Source organism: Coenobita brevimanus, chromosome 32 (genome assembly GCF_032717465.1).
Source record: "Coenobita brevimanus isolate Jiangsu-jjx chromosome 32, ASM3271746v2, whole genome shotgun sequence".
In the NCBI taxonomy this organism is placed as follows: domain Eukaryota; kingdom Metazoa; phylum Arthropoda; class Malacostraca; order Decapoda; family Coenobitidae; genus Coenobita; species Coenobita brevimanus.
The window spans coordinates 4,161,064-4,185,531 of NC_136985.1; the positions used below are offsets into that span (position 1 = coordinate 4,161,064).

Genomic DNA, 24,468 nt, shown 5'->3' on the forward strand with positions numbered 1-24,468 from the left:
TTAAAAAATCCTGTAATGGCTAGATTTACTTTGCCAATAATAGATAACTTTAATTTCCCCACAATGTCTGCAGAGATGAAGGTTTTCTGTGCACCCGTATCAAAAAGAGTACATGCTGATATACTGTACATCTATTTTCTGTCATAACTTTCACATCTGCTGCTGGAACTTCAGCTGTCATTGATACTGGGGTATTTGCCTTTGGAACCGTCATATTGACACTTGCGGTTTTTGGAAACTCATACTTGGGCTTAAAGCACTATGATGATTATCGCTTTTGCACTTGAAACAAAAATGTAATTTTTCACAGTCCGTGGCTGTATGTCCTGAATTCCTGAAAATCATACAAAACCCCAATTCCTGCAGCCTCACTGTTCTAGAAGCGTTATCAAGACAACACCAGCAAGATATATTGGAATGTTGTTTACAACAAAACGCACAAACCTTCCTGTCCTTTACCATGGAAGTTTTTACCTCCTTATTTTCATCACCTTGTCTGTTCCTTGTCTTTCATACTCTCCCCTCAGTTTTTAAGGAACTAAGAAAAGTACCAACCTCTTCTTTAGTTACAGGCTTAACAGTCCCCGACTTAGGTTTCTCAGCGGTTCTTTTCCATATTTGAGCCTTCTGTTTACTTTCAGCGAGCTTTACTGTTCCTTGCAAATGTTTACATAGTTGCATTAAGCTCTCCTCAATCTCCTCACAGGAGAAATCATCTTTTAGGTACCTTCCATACAAGGAATCCTTGGTTCTAGATAGCAGCTTTAAGGATACATTTCTAGAAAGCACCCAATCTGCTGCTTTTAGATCTTCCTAAGTACCTAAAGCTTTTAAATTACGGTTCACTGCAATCCGAAAAATTTGCAAAGACTCAAAATCATGGTTAGGCATTGGTAAGTCAATTAGAGCCTTCAGTCAATTAGAGCCCTATCATCGTAATTCTAAGGATAGTCTAGGCCGCCTCATAAATATTTCCTTCAATAGATAATTTCCTTATCAGCTTGTAAGGTGTGCCTTTAACCTGTCCTAACAGATAGAAGAGTTTACTTACATTGGAGAGGTCTGTTCTGTCATGGACTAAGGGTTTAAACTGATCCCAAAAGGATCTCCAATTTTGCTCCCCATCAAACTCTGGAAACATAATTTATGGTAGTGCAGCTTTACTCAACAATTCCGCAGCTTGAGTTTCTGTGGTGGTATTAGCTAATTTTGACTTGAACAGCTTCACAATTGTTATATATTCCTCTAAGTTACTGTCATACTTGGTAGCCTCCGACTCCAACAGATCTTTACAATTTTCTTTCATTATTGCTGCTTCTAAGTTAGTGTAGCTTTCTTTATACTTAGTCCGTCTGTCTTTTAGTATGTTCATAATACTGCTTAATTTCTTTCTTGACATAGGTACAGTATTTCATCTAATAATTCCTTACAGTCATTTATGGCTCTCGTTACCCATCCTGCCTTACCACTGCATTACTTCTGTAACAAGGAAATAGACATTTTGACTGATTTCTGATTTACTATTATTGCATTTAATTTTCTAAAAACAAATTTGATCATTTCAAATTTTGACGATTGTAGGGATGGGGTTTTGGATTTAAACCTCCTTGAGTTGTTAAACACCTTGGGCTATGTCTTCAACCCCACAATCATTTCTAAAATAAACTAAATTTCCCTGAGCTCAGAACCAGATGGTAATTTAATACAGCCTTGGACTTTCCCCAAAAAGGATAATACAGTTTCTGTCCCACGAATCCTGCACAGCACACAGCCACTCAGCATTTGATAGGGAACCAGCTTTTCTGCCCGGAGCTCGTGGTCTGATACTACAGTGCAGAGTTGAACCCACGAATCCAGCATTGAACTCTCCTAAAGCCTCAGCACACATCTGTATTCCTCGCTCGGGACACCAAAATGACAAAAATTTTATACACTCTTCTCTGACAAGTGTTAGTCTAACAAAGACAAACACTGAATTTAAATAAAACATGTCTCTTAGGAAATTTGGGTATAATTAATATTGTAAGTCACCAATAATTATCTTATATCCTAGCTAATCCCCCCGACTTGGTCAAATCATAAAGGTTACATAGCTACATAGAGTTGAAATAACAGATGACGACGGGAGTTAATTCTTGGTCGGTTTGACTGGGAATTTCCAAACGTCCTTAGGTGCGATTTGTACACGGTGCGGCTCGAATGAGCTTCAGGAACAGAGTGAAAAAATTGGCGAGTCTCTTTCCATTCATAAGATTCAGAGATGCCAAATATTATTTAATTACAGGCACATCAATACAGTCAATTACTTCATGTAATTTACAAGGAAAATCCAACTTAAGTTAATTTTAGTTTAAAATAAAACTAAAGTCAAATATTCACTTTATTTACGTAAAGTTGTGTTAGACCTTCCTCCGTTTTCTCGTCAGGATACACATAATCCTACAACTCAGGCGCAGTCATGACACTGGAATTTTCCTAAGTATTTACGTGTATTTACAATATAGTTGTCCACAAGGGTTAAATGCAGTAGTATTTGCTTTATTAATGATATGAATTATTCACAAGAACTAAAGTTAAATCTCTGGGCTATTAAACCGCAAGATTTTTTTTTTCTCTGCTTTTAACAGGGACAACTGTTTCAAAAGGAGAGCACAAATACCACTAGAACAGATACTCGCACTGGGGGAAAATATTTCCCACGCAGTATTTCAATGCATGTATCATCAGTCTTAAATTATAACCTGACTGTGGAGAGTAATTTTTGCAAGTCCGCACGATTCACAACTGAACAGTGCTTTCCTTCATGATCTAAATGGGAAATGGATTAGACAAGGATAGCAGACACGGTCTCATGTCATGACACGTTCTGAAGTGTCTTCATTTTGCCTCTTCTGACTCTGTGGACGACAATTCAACCGACTGTCACGCCTAGTGGCAATGATGGTCCTTGCAACTGGGAAGACAATATTTCTGTAGCTGTAACACGTGATAACTAGAATGAGTGCAGTCTAACTTTTGAACCTTCCATTCCGAGATGAAGACAGCGTCACCTTCCCCATTCCTCATTTGAAGTTATCAGTAAAAACCACCTGCGCTTAGTGCTACCCGTGAAATGGTAAAGCTTCACATCAGCAATTCAACTGAATGTTCAGACTAAGCTCAGAGGCAGGTTTTTGACAAAGCCAGTTCATCTAAGGGCGCGTCTGCACGTATCCTCGAACATGTGTTAACACAACAGGCAACATGTTTGGATACATACTGTAATTGCAACAGTATTTGGACAGATATTATACAAACATGTTTCACTGCAGGTTTGAATTTACTTGCAGCAATGTGATGCAATAAATGTTTCCATAAGAGGCAGATGAGACTTCATGATGTTGCCGAAATGATGTGGACGCTGGTGTTCAGAGCATGTTTGCAGCTTATTGGTTACTGCAGTGGTTTACAACCTTTTCTAATTCTGTTCCCCCCCTCACTGAATGACACGTTCCCTGTGCCCCCCTTCCTGAAATACTGTATTTTACTGGCATAGTTGGCACATGTCAATAAATATCATAGATTCTTAATCTTTGAAATTGTTTACATATTCATATAACTTGATTTCTTATTCATATCTGAATTATTTTCTCCACATTTAGAAATTACTGAATTCCATCGTAATTCATAGTTTTCAAATATAATTACCCTCTTTATCAAGCCTTCACCCCACCCCCAGGCAGCCCTTCGTGCCCCACTAGGGGGGCGCACCCCACAGGTTGGAAACCACTGTGTTACTGTGTTGTTTACATGTTGCCAACACTTTTTCCTGCACACGTGTGGACGTGCCCTCGGGACACACTGGAACAATGTCAAATTATTATTGTGCACACTGGACTGATGGGCATTCAGGCTTTAAAGACTCGATACAGGTCCTGATTCAGCTTTGCGTATACCCTCACCATGATCTGTACAGGTTGCCTCTTCTTCTGCAGTCTCCTGGTGACAGCGGTCAGTTCTCGGCACCATCTTCACTTCTTTTCCTATTTTGGTTGTCTGAAACTTAGGGAATCCCGGAAGAGATGCCTGACGCCTTTAACGTGCACCCATACCCACGTTACACACACCCAACCTGCAAACACTGACAGACCTAATCTACCTTTACCAATACATGACGTACTTACATTACACCCATTCGTATGCCACATAAACATATTAGTGTTCACTTTGTTGCCCTATCATTTTATACCTGGGAAACACACACCAGGTGAATCCTCCACTTATTTCCTTTAATATTATGTAATGGTGTCGTGTTCTTATAAATATTTTGTAAATATAACTTTATTTATGTTTTTCTTGGGTTTGCAGATCCTGCAAAGCAACTCCATATTGCATACCTTCATATCAATATCTGGTAATTAAGTTGAAGAATTAGAGATCGAACCCCGTGCCTGATATACCACCACACCTGTCCTGAATGTGACACGTCATGCATACCACAACAGTGGGTGGGACTGAGTAGCTGAAACGTGACATTTTTGGGTGTGCGAGGGACTTTAACCTTCAGTCCGAGGACGTCCTGCTTTTATATATTCTTGTTACCTAATTACAATAATACTGTATTTAGGCGATCATTCCCAGGATCAAGGTGATTCTAAGGTATAATTATAGCCCCTGCCATTAAAAAAGTCTCTCTAGAAGTGAATAAAACCATCTTGCTCAAGTGGTTAACATGCAGGAAATACAGAACAAAGAATATGACTGGCTAAAAACATAATTAATCTTCCCACAGTTTATAGAAAACATAAAGGAAAAACAGAACCACACGAAATATGCTTAAAACTAACGTCTAATTCGACAGTTTTACAAATTCTTAGGAGAAAATGGTAAAAATGTAAAATTTTGCATACTAGAAAATGTAGGCAAATTAACTGAACGAGTTCTCAGACCTACTTCTCTTACAGGCATACATTTAGTATTGTTAGATGATGCATCATGGAATGTGACAAAACATTTAATATTTTGAGTATTACTGACAACAGTACTATCACTTTCAGATTCTTGTACTCAAATTCTATCTATATCTATCTATTTATCTAAGCTGCTCCCCCCAGGAAAGGGAGGTAGCCGAGACAGGACGACACACTCCCCATTTACTCATCCATTCAAACACATTCATTCGCATCTTAGCCCCAAAGGGGAGAACGGACAGATCCTCACCACACCACACCGCTCAACGATCAACTGCGCAGTGCAATCAGTGACAGCCGCAGCAGAGCCCAACAGCAGAGCTGGTTTACCCCTGCCACATCATAATAGACCCATCCCATTACTGGCACCTGACCTGATTAGCTGATCAGACCAAATGCGGGAGAATACCCCCCCAGGGCTGCGTAATCATTTATTCATTCACAATTTATCTCTATTCATTTCTGTCACACACAGCCACTCTTCCTTGCTCAACAGACATCCCTCTCGCATCCAATGCTATCTTCACACTGTCCATCCATCCTATTCGTGGTCTTCCTCTCAGCCTTACACCTCTCACATCAGATCTAGTTATCTTTTTCACCAGTTGCTCATTATCTATTCTCTCCATATGCCCAAACCATCGCAACACCCTCTGCTCGACTCTACCAGCCATCTCCCGAGCAACTCCAGTTCTCCTTCGCACTTCATCATTTCTCACTCGATCCATATGCGTCACTGCACACATATTTCTCAGACACGTCATCTCCATTACATTCAAACTTTTCCTCTCTGGTATACCCATATTCCATATTTCAGCCCCATATAACTCAGTCAGTACCACAACACCCTCATACAGCCTTCTCTTTACATCCATTCTAAGCGAATGACATCCAAACACTTTTTTCATTCCTCCCAGCACTTTTCCTACTTCATTCATTCTAATCTTCACTTCTGCATCTATTCTTCCATCCACAGCAACATGTGACACTAAATACTTAAAACACTCTACCTCCTGAAGCAACTCACCATTCAAAACTATATTCGTCCTCGTACCATCTACCAAACTCGTACAGTTCATCACTTTACTCTTATTCTCATTTACTTTCAATTTCCTCATTTCACACACCCTTCCAAACTCCTCACCAACTGTCTCAAGCTCTCCTCTGAATCATCCACCAGTGCAGTATCATCTGCAAACAGCAGCTGCTTCAGATTCCACTCTCTACAATCAACATTCACCAGACTCAGACCTCCACCTAAAACTCTTATATTCACCTCCCCTACAAAACCATCCATATAAATATTGAACAACCAAGGCAACATCACACATCCCTGTCGCAGCCCCACTCTCACAGGAAACCAATCACTCACAGTATTTCCTACTCTTACACACGCTCTACTATTTACATAAAAACTTTTCACCCCTTTCAGTAACCTACCATCAAGTCCATACAATCTTAAAACAGTCCACAAAACTTCGCTATCAATTCTATCATACTCTTTCTCTAAATCCATGAATGCCCAAAATACATACTTGCCTTTCGCTAAATACTTTTCACACACTTGACTCACAACAAACACATGATCCACGCATCCCCTCCCTCTCCTAAAGTCACACTGCTCATCACCAATCACTCCCTCTATACCCTTTCTAACTCTCATAATTAACACTCTACCATAAACCTTACCTACAACACTCAACAGACTTATATCCCTAAAGCTAGTACATTCATACTTATCACCCTTGCCTTTATACAACGGGACCACACAAGCACTTGCCTAGTCAACTGGCACCATACCTTTCACAAAGCACGCATTCAACAATCTCACTAACTAGTCAACAATTGTCACATCACCCTTCAGGAATTCCACAGCACACCCATCCATACCTGCAGTTTTCCCTGTTTTCATCTTCTTTACTGCCTTCTCCACTTCCTCCTTCGTGATCAAGGAATCATTCAACTCTCCCAACACATTTATTCCTTGCACCCTTCCATCCGCCACAATCTCAGCCACCCTTTCCTCCTCTACATTTAACAATCTTTTAAAATACTCTGCCCATCTCTTCCTTACTGCATTGATAAAATCTCTTAGCGTTTGCTGAACCAATACTCGTGTTGTTCCGACCATGTGCGGGTTAACTGGGTGTACTGTATGTACATGTTACAATGTTTTCTTTGTCCAGATATACCTACATTGCACCTGCTGACTTTCTGTGGGGCGTCAAACAAGAGGATGGGTCTTGGAACGGCATGATTGGCATGATGACGAGGCAGGTGAGGAGGAGAATACACACACACACACACACACACACACACACACACACACACACACACACACACACAAATATAGACACAAACAGACATATGCACGCTCTCTCTCTCTCTCTCTCTCTCTCTCTCTCTCTCTCTCTCTCTCTCTCTCTCTCACACACACACACACACACACACACACACACACAGATACACAAAAACAATCACACAAACACAAAGACAGAATAATGCAGTGACGGACACAAAAAGAAACTGAAAAGCACAAGAAAACAATTCACAACTAATAACAGAAAAACACAAACACACAATCTCACAAACATAGAAATACAAGGCACACATAATCACAAAGACAAACGCACACAAAGACACAGAGATGCACAAGGAACAAACACACAACACAAAGACACAGAGATGCACAAAGAACAAACACACAACACAAACACACAGATGCACAAAGAACAAACACACAACACAAACACACAGATACACAAGGAACAAACACACAACACAAACACACAGATGCACAAAGAACAAACACACAACACAAACACACAGATACACAAAGAACAAACACACAACACAAACACACAGATACACAAAGAACAAACACACACAAAACACAAAACAAACACGAATTAATAACAAAAAAATAATTAAAAAAAAGCACGTAATTCATACACGCAAACATAAACACTAAAACACAAAACAGATGAACAAAACACAAATACACCAAAAACAATAGCACAAAGCAAGCACCCAGAAGACATAAACATGGAAACACACAAAACAAACACAAATACAGACACACAAAAACAAATGCTCAAACAAACGCATGAAAACAAACACTTTAAACACAAACACAAGAAAAACACACAAAACAAACACAAACAGAAGCACAGAAACACAAGAAACAAATAAAAACAAATACCTAAACACAATCACAAAAATAAAAAAAACACACAAACAAAAAAACATGAACAATCAGCAGAAACATGCAAAGAAACACAATTCAAAATGCAAACACAACACAAACTAAAACAAATACAACAACAATACACAAAACATAAACACACAAAACAAACACAAAAACACACAAACACTAAAACACACCAAACGAACTCAACGCTACAGCACACAAAAACACAAAACAGAAACACAAACAAAACAAACACAAAAGAAAACAAACGCACAAAGACAAAACGTAAAAAAATTAAATACATAATAAAAACAAAAGAAAAAACTACTAACCAAACACTAAAGCATACTCAAACACTCAATCACAACCAAACGCAAACACAAAAACACAACTCAGACAAAAAATGCGAACAAGAAAAACAAACATGCACAACCAGACAAACAAGCAAACTCAAACATATGCAGACAAAACACAAGCACACACAAACGTAACCATCAAAAACTCACATGTACAAACACAAACACCAAATACAAACACACATACACAAACATATGATATTACTTACACACAAAGCACATGCACACACAAATCACACACATACAAAACACTCAGGTACTCGTACACACAACAAACTCAAAATAAACACACACACACACACACACACACACACACACACACACACACACACACACACACACACTGTGTAGCCAATGACATTAGGTAAGTTTCTGCTACACCAAACTATTTCATCTTTGGAGAAAGTATGTGTAGTGACGGTGCAGTACACTGTCTACATTAACTGTTCCATAATCCTTCATATATGCAACAGGTCAACTCTGAAACTGTCTTCCTACGTCTGTATTTCCTACTGCCTACGACCTCCAGTCTTCCAAATGCAGTGTGTCCAGGCATCTCGAAATGAACATATTTTGAATTTGGTTCTCTGTTATCTTTTTATTTTTTATTTTTTTCTTGGAGGGAACAGTCTTAAGGGTTTCTGGCCTTTGGTTCCTTCTTCCTTGTATTATCAAAAAGAACTGAACTAGTAAAACATCATGGCAGTGGTGGACTTATTATTGATGAAGTAGTAAAGGTGTCATACTTACATGGGATGCAAACTATAAAACCTCTTTTTAGCCCCTTCTTGGCTATGTCATATTTTATTGATGCTGAGAGAAAGCAAGTTTCTCAAGCGTAGAGAAGATTTATTTTATTTCAGCTCAGAGCTCTTGGAAAGAGGCAAATATCCATCCTGTTCCTAAAAAGGTGGCAACTTCTGATCCATCAAACTATAGACCAATTGCAATAACTTCCATTCTCAGTAAAGTTTTTGATACGTTAATTACCAAACACATAATCAAGCATCTAGAAATCAATAAATTGAGAAATGATCGGCAGTATGGATTTAGACAAGAGCGTTCAACTATAGACATTCTTTGCCTTCTTACCCATCAGATTAACAAAACAATAGACCAACATTGTGAAACACACACAATAGCATTTGATATTCCAAAAGCATTTGACAGAGTATGGCACCGGTCCATATTGTCTAAAATGTCACACTATGGCCTTGCATCACTGGTTCCTCTAATTTCTTCTTACCTTCATGAGAGAAAAATAGGGGTCATGGTAGATGGTATTTATTCTCAGTTTCATGCCATAAATGCTGGCAACCTTCAGGGATCAGTTTTGGCGCCAACCCTCTTTCTCATACATAAAAATGACCTCCTATTTGTCACTCACAACCCAATACACTCTTATGCTGATGACTCGACCCTTCACAGTTCTTTTACATTTAGTACCACCTTTACACAATATGATACTATAAATTCCCAAATAAACGCAGCAGTTTCTCTGAACCAGGACCATTCTAAAATTAATCAATGGGGACAAACAAATCTGGTCTCATTTAATGCTCAGAAAACTAATTACATTAATTTCTCCAACAGAAAGAATCCCTCAGACTCTCACATAATTTTAAATGATGTCAGTATTCCCATATCCACTACAATTGATATCCTAGATGTTACTATAAACCCCAACCTAAGCTGGACAGCTTATGTTAAATCCCTGGCTAAAAATGCTTCCCAAAAATTGGAACTTATGTACAGAGTTCGTGAGTTCTTCACTGACGAGCAGATGGCCACAATATACAAAAGTCATGTGCGTTCTCAGATCAAATACTGTTCACCACTGTGGAGTGGATGTGGAGCGGTTGCATTGAGGCAGTTGGACAAAATTCAAAATAAAGCCATTAGATTAATCAATAATCCTGCCATCGCGCAAGACCTTCCTCCATTATCAGTACGTAGATATGTTGCTTCTTTAGCATTATTTTATAGATATTTTTATCGTAAGTGTTCTGACGAACTGGCTTCAATTGTTCCTCCCCGTCACATTTTCTTCCGAAATACTCGGTCAGCTGGGAGCGCCCATGAATTCACACTCTCTCCCCCGCAATGCAGAACCTCAGCTTATCAAAATTCATTTATCCCCAGAACTACTACTCTCTGGAATTCACTTCCTGGGAGTTGCATCCCACAAACGTTTAATCCACTTCAATTCAAATCCAATTGTTATAAATATTTTATGAATGGAGGATGCCTTTAGGCACATGGACTTATTTTTTTCCCTTTGTTTTTCCCATTCATTATCTATTAAAAAAAAATCTTCCTCCAGGTGTGTTATTTTATGGTGAATATCCGCATTCGGTACTAGAAAATACAATAATATTAATGGCCATATCTTCATCAACAACAAAAACGACAAGAATAGTAGTAGTAGTAGTAGTAGTAGAAATAATAATAATAATAATGATAATAATAATAATAATAATAATAATAATAATAATCATCATCTTTAATGTCCTCTGTAGTCTTCTCGCTGTCTTATCTATACATTCTCTGTAGTCTTGCCACAACCTAATTTACAGATAATGACTATCACCCATCACTCTTGGAACAGCCTCTACCTCACATGAACCTTGTACTCATCTCACTGTACTCACTCAAACATCCCCAAATCGTCCCTCAGGAGTATTGCATCCTCCTCCATGTCTTTATAATTGATTTGGTTCATGGATATTTAACTTGACTCTTTCAGTACAGTAACAACATGTATTGTGTTAGTTGTGGTATTTCCCAGAGATCTGACTCGGCTTCGAATAGAACTGAATTATTTACTAAATCACTGTGTCAAAAATGTTGTCATATGTCTCCAAAAAAGATACTAGAACAAAATCAATATCTGCTTCCATGATTAAATAATACAAAGAAAGGTAAATAAAGTCTATCAACTATAAGCGTTGGAGGAAGCCCATTTTATTCATCGTTGAAAAGCAAACTCATTCGATTTGAAAAGTTGCATTTGAGGTGAATAGAATCTTACCGTACTGAGAGTTAATTAAGAGTAATTTGTTTATCACGTAATGGTTGCACCCTAACTTTTTATAATCTCTATACATATAAAGACGCCAAATTCTTCACAAAACAGTTTAAATAATTTATATTTTCACTACGTTAAGCCAGTGCATTTCAAACACTTTCTTAGTTAATAAGAAAAGTTTCTGGATATTATTATAGATCGTTTCAATGCCTTAATCCACTACAACTTGTATGATAGTGCATTAGGGTTCATATCCTGCCAAAGTGTAAGCCAACGTATTGGTACCCAATTCCTGAGGTCTAATTACTATGTCAATTCAACACTTCTAAATGCAACACTGGCTTGTTTGTTACTGGTCCTCACTAGCCTTAGGACACGAATATAGTGACAATATTTAATTCATGCTAATGCCTTGTTATATCTAGCAGGATTCTTACACCTTTATTGATAATACTGTGGTTAAATGCTGGAATACAATGGACGAGATTAAATACAGTTATTTTCTTTGTGACACTGAGTTTAATTAGTCTGAATGTTTAGAGAACAAATCTTGTGTTTACTCAGTTTACCCACTTGCCATTAGAATCAGTCACAAACAGGACTTATTGTCTTCAATTCTGACAGGAGGTGGACATGGCTGTGGGTCCCTTCGGTGTGACTGCCCAACGAGCTGAGGTGGTGGACTTCACATTCCCTGCCCTCTTTAGTCATGCCAGGACAATCAGTGGTCGAGGCAGTCCAGAGGTGGATCCCTGGGGCTTCTTGATGCCTTTAGCCCCAGAGGTTTGGGTGGCGATCCTTGCAGTGTTGGCTGTCATTATGGTGATTCAGTCTTGCTATTCTGCAGACTTGAGGACTCGGAGTATTGCAGGCATTTTTATTTGTGTGCTTTTACAGCAAGGTAAGCTATAGTTAATTAATGAACTAATAAAACGCATGTAGTCATTACTAATGGAGAGGATTTATACTATAATGTAGCAAATTGTCATATGAACCCCATATTGTTTAACCCCTTAACCGCGGGGCGTCACTTTCGTGACGCTTGGGAGCAAGGGATCATACTGCGGGGCGTCGCTTTTGTGATTCTGTTATTTTGAATTCACCCGGGCTTCCAAGTGGGGGCTTGTATCATCTATCAGTACTGCCAATGTCCAACACTAGTCAGCACTCCTAATCTCATCTGTACTCCCATCCATTGTTGACAATTTAGCCATTTCTCCCCGTTCTTGACTCCCCTCCCTACCCCCCCTCCATTACCCTATCCTCTCGCCTGCCCGGCCGTGCCACACTAAGTAAATCTTCCCTGGAATTTTTCACTGATTTCATCCATTGAAATAAGCCCTATGTCCTATTCTTATACCAAATAATATATACAAGAAAGAAATAAGGTAAGTGAGAGTGCCATACACCTGGAATTGGCTAATTATCACCTGACAACACCTCACGTGCACTCGTTCGCTAATTTTCGCTGTTTTTTTCCCCTTGAAATATGCCGTATAATCTATTTTCGTAATAAATATACATGTAAGGAGGGAAGGGAGAAGCCTAAGTGATATTTACATTCACCTGGAACTTCCTAATTTATAATGTATTGTCTAGATTTCCTGCCAATCATATCAGTGCTGGACAAAGCTGTTTCAAGATCTAACATTGGTAGCTCTGAATATATATCTCCTAAGTAGGCCTCTAATCTATTTTCGTAATAAATATACATGTAAGGAGGGAAGGGAGAAGCCTAAGTGATATTTACATTCACCTGGAACTACCAAATTTATAATGTATTGTCTAGATTTCCTGCCAGTCATATCAGTGCTAGACTTAGCTGTTTCAAGAACCAATATTGGTAACTCTGAATAACCCCTAAGCAGGCCTCCACGCTGGCCCTCCGTTATCAGTTTACTCTCATCTTCCGAAGCGAGGGTACGTCTGTTTCTTCTTGCTGACTTCAAGGCCTTTTTTCACCCCCATGCAAATGGCCCTGTGACCTTTACCCCCTACTAAACCTCGTGTGGAAAGAGGTAAAGGGCTGACAATTGATAAAAGAGTGACTACGATCTTTCTATTGAGTAAAACAGTGCAAGTGGAATTGTAAATAATGTGTAAATAATGTGTAAACAGCAAGTGAAAGTAATGAATGTAAATATACGTGAACAATGGAAAATAGTTTTATAAGTTATTTCAAGTGACAGTGCATAACACAGTGTAAATAAAATAGAAATGTAAATAACGTAAATAAAATAGAGAACGTAAATAGAAATGTAAATGAGTAGTATTATAAGAATACGAGTATATACCCTAGGAGTAATGAAAGTGAAAGTTTCACTCTAGCATGTCTGAATGCTATGAGTTATGAGAGTGAAGATGAAAGTGACATTCACTCTCAATGCCAGTATACAGGACGAGAAAGTGAATCCTACGTATTTTACTGAAAGAAATTGAATCCCTACAGTGACAATAAACTAATACTACTGAAGGAAACTTATGGATAAAGACTGTAGATATATATAAGTGTTATATAGTAATAGAAATATAAAGTGTGAGGGGTTTTATGAATAATAAATGACAGAGTAACAAAAGTGCCAGTGCGACAAAAGTGCCAGTAACTAGTGCCAGTGCGATGATCAGACGCGCTCGTAATTTCCATTGCTTTCACAGTGTTTTTTTTTTTTAGTATAGATCCCAAACTACTTGAAAATTGTAGAATAGTGTTTATAGTGTTTGTATCTGGCTGTGGTAATCATATTACGGGTTGTCGGGAAGTGTAAAGTGGAGACTTCGTTACCCTACTTCAGAGGTCTCCACAAGTCCTACGGTAACAGACGAAGGCTCAACAATCATTCCAGGAGAAAGCTGAAGGTATGTGCCATAAGCATATGTAATTTTATTATTCTAGGACTAATAACTGATTTTTGGCAAATATTTTTTGAGAGTCTCTCGGAGCCCAAAAAACCCCGTGGCACACGCAAGTCATTGGTAAACAAGCCCGCGGTGTAGGAGTTAATGCAAAGTGGACAGTTCAAGAGATGTTTTTATCTTAGTTTGGTGAGGTGATCATCTTCTTTCGGATGTTTTAATTATTTATGTACTTCCTGCAGATATAGATGAATCTGGTAAGTGGTTGTGGTGTGAGCGTGTGTTGGTGGGTGTGTGGATGCTGGCCACGCTGGTGTTCACGCGGAGCTACGCCGGCAACCTCATGTCCCTCCTGACCATTAGATTCATTCCCATGCCAATACAGTCACTCAGGGATGTGGTGGACAACCCCGTCACTCTTCTACTACATAGAGGTTCTGCTCACGCTCATGCTTTTCTGGTATATACTTTTTCATATTCCAATCCAGTTTCGTGACTACAATTTTAAGCCATTACTTTTTAAACCCTGATTTATTATTTTATCCTTCCTGCTCTGGATATATGCATTTTTTAATGAATACCTCTAAAATACTCGGAAACTGAAGAAAAATACGTAGAAAGCATAAAAGACATAAGTATTATGTGGTGTATAGGCAGCACAGAGTATAAAGCAGTGGTACCTAGCTGATGGGTTGTGATGCCACCTTGGTGCATACTTATTTTGTTGCCTCACTGTCATTTTGAATATACTGTCAAGTCATGTTAACGTTCAAATGGCACAATGAAATAGCATTATTATGATTTCTCATATGGCCACTCAACAGAAGAAAAAAAATATATATATATATATATATATAGATAAATGAAAATGAAATATACCTTCCTTCGTCATAGTAGCCTCTACTATGACTAAGAGTGTGACTATGAGTGAGTTCAAGTATGGACATTTGTTTCATTTTTAAAATATGAGAAAAGTTGTTTTGCATCAACAAACGGTACGGCCAGCAGACTTGGACTTAAAAGACTCGTATATTCATATCTGGAACTAGAATGGGTTTGAGATATGTCGACCTCTGTCTGTATTCTAACAGGATTTTCATCTTAAAATAAAATAATAATTTGGTTTTACGCCAGGTATCCCCAACAGGCTAAGGAGTTGCCCCTGAGTAGAGGACTTTGGACTGGAGCGTGTAGCATTTTATGACCGGATGTCCTTCCTGATGTCTACCAAAGACCCTTGGGTGGATTCAATCCTCCGACCCTTCGGTCAGAGCGGAGCGCTCTAACCCACTTAACATGGTCAAATTGTAAAAATTGTTTACTTTGTAGTTACAGTATGCCACATTTACGTAAGGGAATACATATTGCTTTATTGTAGGGTACTATCCGATATGCAGGGTGCTGAACAGGGCATTATGCGTGAAGTGGGTGACCTGCAGAAGAAAGGTCGCCTTGAGACAATTTACGCAGCAGAGTTTGTACCCAAGTTAGACAAAGTTGTAAGGCAGGGCGACCACATCCTCATCACCGAAGCCACCCAGATTAAGACGATGATGGCCAATGATTTCACTTACACAGGTAATGCAGTGGAAATGGTTCATTATTATTTACTGATGATGGACTATGAATATTGTGTGACAGCAGTGCTCCTCTTAGGTACTATATTTTGCCACATTCTCGTCACCAAATCAGGCCTGATTATAATGATGATGACTCATAATTACCAATGTGCTGGTATAAAGTTCACATTAAGTTTATTAATAAGTACTGTGTTGTATGTGACTGTCATTTCCAAAAAGGATGTGTTGTGAGACTCTTTTCATTTCCCTTATTCAAGATTTTGTCATTCCTCTTATTCATCCTTAAACCTACTCCTCTATTTCATAAAATTTGATCAGTAATTTAAGATACAGTCTTTCACGGGCCCCCCTGTGGCGGGGGCGACACAATCTGGCCGCACTATGGGGTGGTACTACTACTCTGCAGCCAGGTTGTGTTAGGAAGAATACTGCCACCGTATTCCCTCCGTGTCGTAAAAGGCGACTAAAAGGGGCGGGGTGAGGGGACTAGGGATCCCCTCCTCCGTTTTTTAGTTCCTAAAAAGAGACAGGCCAGAGAAAGGGATGGGGGATGGAGTTATCCCCGTACCCTGAAGATTGGGTCTATGAATGTGCGTGGATGTAGTACAATTGAGCCTAAAAGGGAGGAGATTGGGAGAATGTATGTGAGAAGAAAGTTGGATGTGTTAGCTTTGAGTGAAACGAAGATGAAAGGGAAGGGTGAGTCTATGTTTGGAAGTGTGAATGGAAGATTGTCAGGTGTTGATAGAGGAAGGGCAAGAGAAGGTGTGGCCTTGTTAGTGAGTCCGGAAGTACAGCAGGGTGTGATTGAGTGGAAGGAGGTGTCATCGAGACTGATGTGGGTGAAAGCGAAATTTGAATGTGAGTTGTGGGTGTTTGTGAGTGCATATGGGCCTGGTAGTGAAAGGGATGGAGAAGAGAGGGAGTCTCTCTGGAATGATGTTGATGAGTGTCTGCAGAGTTTTGGAGCGAATGTGAATGTGGTAATGATGGGAGATCTGAATGCTAGAGTGGGAAATGTAGCAGATGAAGGTGTAGTTGGTATGCATGGTGTGCCTGGAAGAAATGAAAACGGGGAACGAATGATAGCGATGTGTGTTGAGCGACAGATGGTGATTGGAAATACGCTGTTTGAGAAGAAAGATATTTATAAGTATACATGGGTGAGACAGGAGAGTGGAAGGGTTGTTGATAGAGCTTTGATGGACTATGTGGTTGTGTCTAGGAATGTAATAGGAAGACTGTTGGATGTGAGAGTTCTGAGAGGGGAGGGTGGAGGTATGTCCGACCACTACCCGGTGGAGGGAAAGTTAAGAGTAGGTAAGAGATGGGTGAGAGCTAGGAGGGTTAGGTGTGGCAGGGAGGTTTTGAAAGTGAGTGAGTTGGATAAACGAGAGAAAAAGATAGAGTATCAGGAGAAATTGAAAGATGAGTGGAACGCACTGAAAGATCAGGAAAATGGTAGTGTGGAGGAGGAATGGCAGTTGTTTAAGAGTGCTGTGGTGGGGCATGCAGAAGAGGTGTGTGGTGTGAGAGTGTGGGTGGTGGTGTAAGAAAAGGAAGTGAATGGTGGTGCGAGGAAGTAAGTATGGCTGTGGCTGAGAAGAGACGTGCATATGAAGTGTGGCTGCAGAGGAAGGATGATATGTCATATGAAAGGTATAAGGAAAAGAGCAATAGGGCGAGAAGGGCAGTGCGTGATGCTAAAGTGGCAGCAGATGAGGGGTGGGGTAGGCAGCTTACAAAAAATTTTCAACAGAATAAGAAAATGTTTTGGAAGGAGGTGAAAAGGGTGCGAAAGGGAGAGTTTGGGAAGGAAGAACGAGTAAAAGCAGAGGATGGAAGGATGTTAATTGAGATGGATGCAGTAAGGAAGAGATGGGCAGAGTATTTTGAAAGATTGTTAAATGTAGAGGAGGAAAGGGTGGCTGAGATTGTGGCAGATGGAAGGGTGAAAGGAATAAATGTGTTGGGAGAGTTGAATGATTCTTTGATCACGAAGGAGGAAGTGGAGAAGGCAGTAAAGGTGATGAAAACAGGGAAAGCTGCAGGTATGGATGGGTGTGCTGTTGAATGCCTGAAGAGCGGTGGAGTGACCATTGTTGACTGGTTAGTAAGATTGTTGAATGTGTGCTTTGTGAAAGGTATGGTGCCAATTGACTGGGCAAGTGCTTGTGTGGTCTCGTTGTATAAAGGCAAGGGTGATAAGTATGAATGTACTAGCTTTAGGGGTATAAGTCTGTTGAGTGTTGTAGGTAAGGTTTATGGTAGAGTGTTAATTATGAGAGTTAGAGAGGGTACAGAGGGAGTGACAGGCGAAGAGCAGTGTGGCATTAGGAGAGGGAGGGGATGCGTGGATCAGGTGTTTGCTGTGAGACAAGTGTGTGAAAAGTGTTTAACAAAAGGCAAGGATGTGTTTTGGGCATTCATGGATTTAGAGAAAGCGTATGATAGAATTGATAGGGAGGCTTTGTGGACTGTTTTAAGATTGTATGGACTTGATGGTAGGTTACTAAAAGGAGTGAAAAGTTTTTATGTAAATAGTAGAGCGTGTGTAAGAGTGGGAAATGCTGTGAGTGACTGGTTTCCTGTGAAAGTGGGGCTGTGACAGGGATGTGTGATGTCGCCTTGGTTGTTTAATATTTACCCTCCCAGACACACTCACTCGATTCGCGTGACGTCGCCTTCTTTTAGATCTGGCACAGTCACTCGAATCGCGTGGTTTAAGCATCAAAATATTCATCAGAAAAAAACTTATAGGCCGATTTGCGTGATTTTTGGGCGCGTCATAGGGTCGCCAAAGCTCTCTCGAAGTAAGTCATTGGCAATGCTGTGTCGCTTCATCTCCCTCACCCCGCTCCCTCCAACCTCAGTGTTTGTCGAGCAGTCAGGCGGTGGTGTTTGACAGCTAGTGGTTCCCTTTAAATCGTCAATAATTCTCCCCCTCTCTACCGAGGCAAAGGCTCTATTGACTCAGTGAGATAATACATTGTATGTGAACATATAGTGACGTGATATTGTCGATGGAACATACATATATGTATTGAAAAGCAATTCTGGCCGTTAGCAATCGTTGGGTCTTGGAGCCAGACGCATGGTCAGTGTAGCGGGGTTTCGCCACTCCGCCCCCCCGTAGGCCGTATGGCGTGAGTGGAAATACGTATATAAATGAAGCCAAGGCATAAATATATATTGTGTGAAACTTACTGTGGATGGCTTGGTGAAATTATGGAGCCAGCAAGCGTTACGTACGGCATGAAACAGAGTGTTGTGAAGGGGCAAACCTGAAGTCGGGAGGGGAGAATTACCGGTGTTTTAGGGCTGGAATTATTGTGATTCTGATAGTGTAAATGCGTATGGAATTGTATGAAATATACGTCAAACAAGCTGCAAGTTTCCGTGAACGAGTGTGGTGTGTGCTAAAAATAGCGTTGTCTCATACTCTTAGGGAGAAGCTGACTCACACACACACTACATAACTCCTCATCTTCAAATCCCTGGTCTAACTGGATCAACACCCCTGGAGGAAGTGAGTTCTGCAAATTTTGTTGATATATATAATAATCTATTACCATTACCTCTCCAACTTTCAGACAAATAACCATTTTCTCCTACAGATTACACATATGAAAGAAAGTAAATCTCCACAGCAGTAACTATAGAAGAGTTATGTTTATGTGTAGTAGGTTATAACAATAGGAAAACATCCATGGAAGATGTAACAGTCTGTACAGATAGGGGGAAAAAAAGTTGGTAGCATAGTCTTCAGGCAGGTGTACAAGGAAAAAACAGTGTGTGTAAAAGCTGGTAGCGATCGGAAGAGTAACCTCACTTTGTCGGTCAATTACTCGAAAACTATTAGACTTATCGATTTCCTGTTACAACCATCATCAATACTACTAAATTCTACGTAAGATCAATATCAGAATGTAAGCCTTTGGTAGCGTTTTGAGGGGTAAAAGGCGAGAGAAATGTTTTTGTTCCTAGCGGTTTTTGTGTGACAAGCGCTCGAAGTAATAACATCATTTTGTCGGCCAGTTACTCGAAAACTATTAGACTTATCGATTTTCTGTTACAACCATCATCAATACCACTAAATTCTACGTATAATTAATACCAAAACGTAAGCCTTTGGTAGCGTTTTGGGGGGTAAAAGGCGAGGTTTTTTTTCTTTTTCCTCGCGTTTGTTATCAGTGACAAGCGCTTGGAGTACTAACCTCACTTTGTCAGCCAATTACTCGAAAACTATTAGACTTATCGATGTTCTGTAACAACCATGATCTATACCACTAAATTCTACGTATGATCAATACCAAAATGTAAGCATTATGTTACGTGTTGTGCGAGAAAAGGCGGTGGAAATGAGTGTCTCTTCGCGGCTGTTACCATTGATTAACGCTCGTAGTAATACTCTCACTTTGTCGGCCAATTACTCGAAAACTATTGGACGTATCGGTTTCACGTTTGAACCATAATAAAGAGCAGTAAATTCTACGTATGTACAATACATAACTATGCAATATTTATGATCAGAATTCGTTGTTACGTAGGCAGGAACATTGCGTACGACTTGCGCGCATCACGAAAGTCAATCACGGACGGAGTGCCTAGTACTTTCTTTCGATTTACTCGAGAACTATGAGGCGTATGGGGTTCATATTTGAGATGGGGAAAGCTGGTGAATTTGGGCATATTACTATGTAATAAAAACATAAGGTGTCTAGGAAAATTTAGCTATCAGAGGTCAGTGAATTTTTTCCGAAAATGGCTTTCAGTTTTTGGCCATTTTCTCGAAAAGTATACATCATATCTCAACCGGATTTGTTTCGTTAGAAAGCTGATGAAATTCTCTATAAAAACTTATGAGATCATTTTCCTGTATGATAGAAAACATTCAAACGGCGATGTTGGGAAGTGAAAACAGTTTACTCGACCATGCTTCCAGGGCTAATAACTTTTTTTGCTGGTGTTTTCCTGTGTTTTGGTCCTGTTTATCAGATAGAACAAACATCGATGCCTACCTTGAGGAAGGTTTCATGGGAATACATGGATTTTTGGGTAGCGAAAATAAGGCAAGAATGTGTTTCATTCGCTCAAATTTGCCACGCGCGCGCTCCCCGGCCGGGCGGCTTCGTAGTGAAAAATCGTGAGCCAGAAAACTTACTGAAACTTATCGTGCGCGAGAGGGTTAACATGGATGGTGTTGTAAGGGAGGTGAATATAAGAGTTTTAGGTGGAGGTCTGAGTCTGGTGAATGTTGATGGTGGAGAGTGGAATCTGAAGCAGCTGCTGTTTGCAGATGATACTACACTGGTGACTGATTCAGAGGAGAGATTGAGACAGTTGGTAGAGGAGTTTGGAAGGGTGTGTGAAAGGAGGAAATTGAAAGTAAATGAGAATAAGAGTACAGTGATGAATTGTACAAGGTTGGTAGATGGTAGGGGGATGAATATAGTTTTGAATGGCGAGTTGCTTGAGGAGGTAGGGTGTTTTAAATATCTAGGGTCACATGTTGCTGTGGATGGAAGAATAGATGCAGAAGTGAAGTTTAGAATAAATGAAGTAGGAAAGGTGCTGGGAGGAATGAAAAAAGTGTTTAGATGTCGTTCGCTTAGAATGGATGTAAAGAGAAGGCTGTATGAGGGTGTTGTGGTACCGACTGCGTTATATGGGGCTGAAACATGGAATATGGGTGTAGCAGAGAGGAAAAGTTGAATGTAATGGAGATGAGGTGTCTGAGGAGTATGTGTGGAGTGACGCGTATGGATCGAGTGCGAAATGATGAAGTGAGAAGGAGAACTGGAGTTGTTCGGGAGATGGCTGGTAGAGTTGAGCAGAGGGTGTTGCGATGGTTTGGGCATATGGAGAGAATGGATAATGAGCGATTGGTGAAAAAGATAACTAGATCTGATGTGAGAGGTGTAAGGCTGAGAGGAAGACCACGAATAGGATGGATGGACAGTGTGAAGAGAGCACTGGATGCGAGAGGGATGTCTGTTGAGCAAGGAAGAGTGGCTGTGCGTGACAGAAATAAATGAGGAGAAATTGTGAATGAATAAGTGATGACGCAGCCCTGAGGGGATATTCTCCCGCATTTGGTCTGATCAGCTAGTCAGGTCAGGTGCAGGTAAGGGGATGGGTCTGTTATGATGTGGCAGGGGTAAACCAGCTCTGCTGTCGGATCCTGCTGCGGATGTCACTGATTGCATTGCGCAGTTGACCCTTGTGCGGTGTGGTGCGGTGAGGATCTGTCCGTTCTCCCCTTGAAGCTAAGATGCGAAAGAATGTGTTTCAATGGATGAGTAAATGGGGAGTGTGTCGTCCTGTCTCGGCTACCTCCCTTTCCTTGGGGGAAGCAGCCTAGGTATATAGATAGATAGACGAGGTCTGACTTTGAATGTCTAACAGATAACTTTATTGCACAATAATTTCGAGTCCTGTCCATTACTGTAGGAGTGTTGTTGCTGGCACCTAGATAACCATTCCTATGTCAACATGACTAGATATTACTATGCACTAAACAATACTGAGCTTTATTCATCCGTTAAACGGTTGTATTTATCTTATGGTAGGGATTTTCCTGGATTATGGGTTAATGGCAATCCCTTCCGTTTCAACATAGCATGTCTTTCCTGGGCAAAATATCCTCGTCTAGTGGTAGCGATATGGTGCAATACACGTCATTATCCGAATGAAGGTGTTAATCCCGCTTCAGTAAATTAATAAGAGTTAATGTGGACTAATCATGGGATATCTATGATACTTTACCAATCTAGTGTGAGGTACAGTTGTGAAACATCATATCGATACAATACTAATGATGCATAATGATAAAGTGACCAGTGTCTTTTGGAGTTTAAAGGAGCAATCTTTCGAGCCTAAAAAACTTATGCCAACATTGTCGAAGAGTTTCACAATTCTTTGGCTATTAAGTGGACCGATATTTTAGTAACTGTGCTAGGTGGATCATATACCCGAAAGTAACTAGCATTTGCGCCTTTCTGTTATGACATTAAGGATCGTCACTGGTACTGTACTTTCACTGCTGACACACAGACATACACTTCAATATTTTCCCTACAATTACTTTCTCTTAACAGGCAGCTGTGACTTCTATTTGTCTCGGGAAGAGTTTCTGCCCATGATGTTGTCTTTAGCTGGCCCAGTGGGCTCCCCGCTGATTCCTGCTTTCAGTCGCAGGTTAGCTGGGTTGCTGTATAAATATTAGGTTATTAGGAACTACTTTTCAGATTGCATACATGCTGGATAAATGCCTACTGTTCCTTCCTGTGAATCAATCCAATGGCCACCCTTTTTTATTTCTCAGATGCAAGTTTGTCGGACTTACATAGTTACTAAAAGGTTATTAGGTAATGGATACTGCAGTTCTATTAATCAAATGGTATGAGGCACTTAGAACTGAAGGGAGACAAGTGTCAATGACATGAGGTTACAGTTTTCCGTGACAATCTAGAACAACATATTCTGCATCTTTTTTTGCCTTCGCCTGTGAGCACCACAAACATCCCAACCGTATAATTAAGACTCTTTCATAGTGTATCTAAGTTCACCCAATGTTTGTTGTTTTTGTCACATGAACTCTGTCTCTGTCTCTCTCTCTCTCTCTCTCTCTCTCTCTCGTGTGTGTGTGTGTGTGTGTGTGTGTGTGTGTGTGTGTGTGTGTGTGTGTGTGTGTGTAGTCATTTTCATCATAATGCATAATAATATTCATTGTCCAATATATCTCCACCAGGCTGATGCGTGTCAACGAGGCTGGTTTGTTCAATCAGCTGACAAAGATGCACACTCCAAATTACACCTCCTGTCTCAACCCATCAACAAGAGTAGCTCTCAAGACTTCCCTGGGCATTACAAACATTAGGGTAACGATCATGATAACAGTGAAAGCGAGTTACCTAAGCTGTTGTTCACACCCATTCAGCTAGAAATTCTTAAATTTTTAGTACACTCCCTGGAAAATTTTATTCAGCTAAGGGCATTTATTTGTTTATTTAATTGCTTCTTCCCATAACCCCATTTTCTACAAGAAATTAAGTTGAGTGAAATCGTCTGTAAGTAAAACGAATAACATTAATAAGACATCCTCAAGAAGAAGCTAAAACAAAACCATATTTCACAAATGAACAATCTGAATTTCATCAGCCTTCTCTTTCCACCAGGGAATGTTGCTTGTGCTGGTGGGAGGAGCATTTGCCAGCTTCATCTCCCTCACCCTGGAACTCCTGACTCATCGTTTCTACGCTGACTCATTTCCAGGACAGAATAGTGCTGGAGCTGCATAGACAGAAGACTAGAACAGTTCAGAGTAGTAGATATGTATAATTATTACTAATTTCCACTGCTGAATATACTTAAAATAACCCAGAATTGAGAAAGATACTAGACCGAGGTGCTATTTTCATAAGAGAGTCCCCTTACCGATAGAAGGAAGTTCATCACACTGGACCTTTTGTCATATGTGACTAAACCATCATGATAATCGTATATGAGT

The 24,468-nt window shown here is 40.0% G+C and overlaps 1 protein-coding gene across 1 annotated transcript in view; it reads left to right on the forward strand.

The window, feature by feature from the left end:
* LOC145395654 (glutamate receptor-like) overlaps positions 1–24,259 on the forward strand; it is an 85,144-nt gene extending 60,885 nt beyond the window's left edge. The window contains exons 7-13 of the mRNA XM_080269220.1: positions 7,136–7,226; positions 12,148–12,424; positions 14,619–14,836; positions 15,774–15,954; positions 23,057–23,156; positions 23,710–23,839; positions 24,137–24,259. Coding sequence (XP_080125346.1) covers positions 7,136–7,226; positions 12,148–12,424; positions 14,619–14,836; positions 15,774–15,954; positions 23,057–23,156; positions 23,710–23,839; positions 24,137–24,259 — 1,120 coding nt within the window. The remainder of the gene's footprint in view (positions 1–7,135; positions 7,227–12,147; positions 12,425–14,618; positions 14,837–15,773; positions 15,955–23,056; positions 23,157–23,709; positions 23,840–24,136) is intronic.
* The last annotated feature ends 209 nt before the right edge of the window (positions 24,260–24,468 follow it).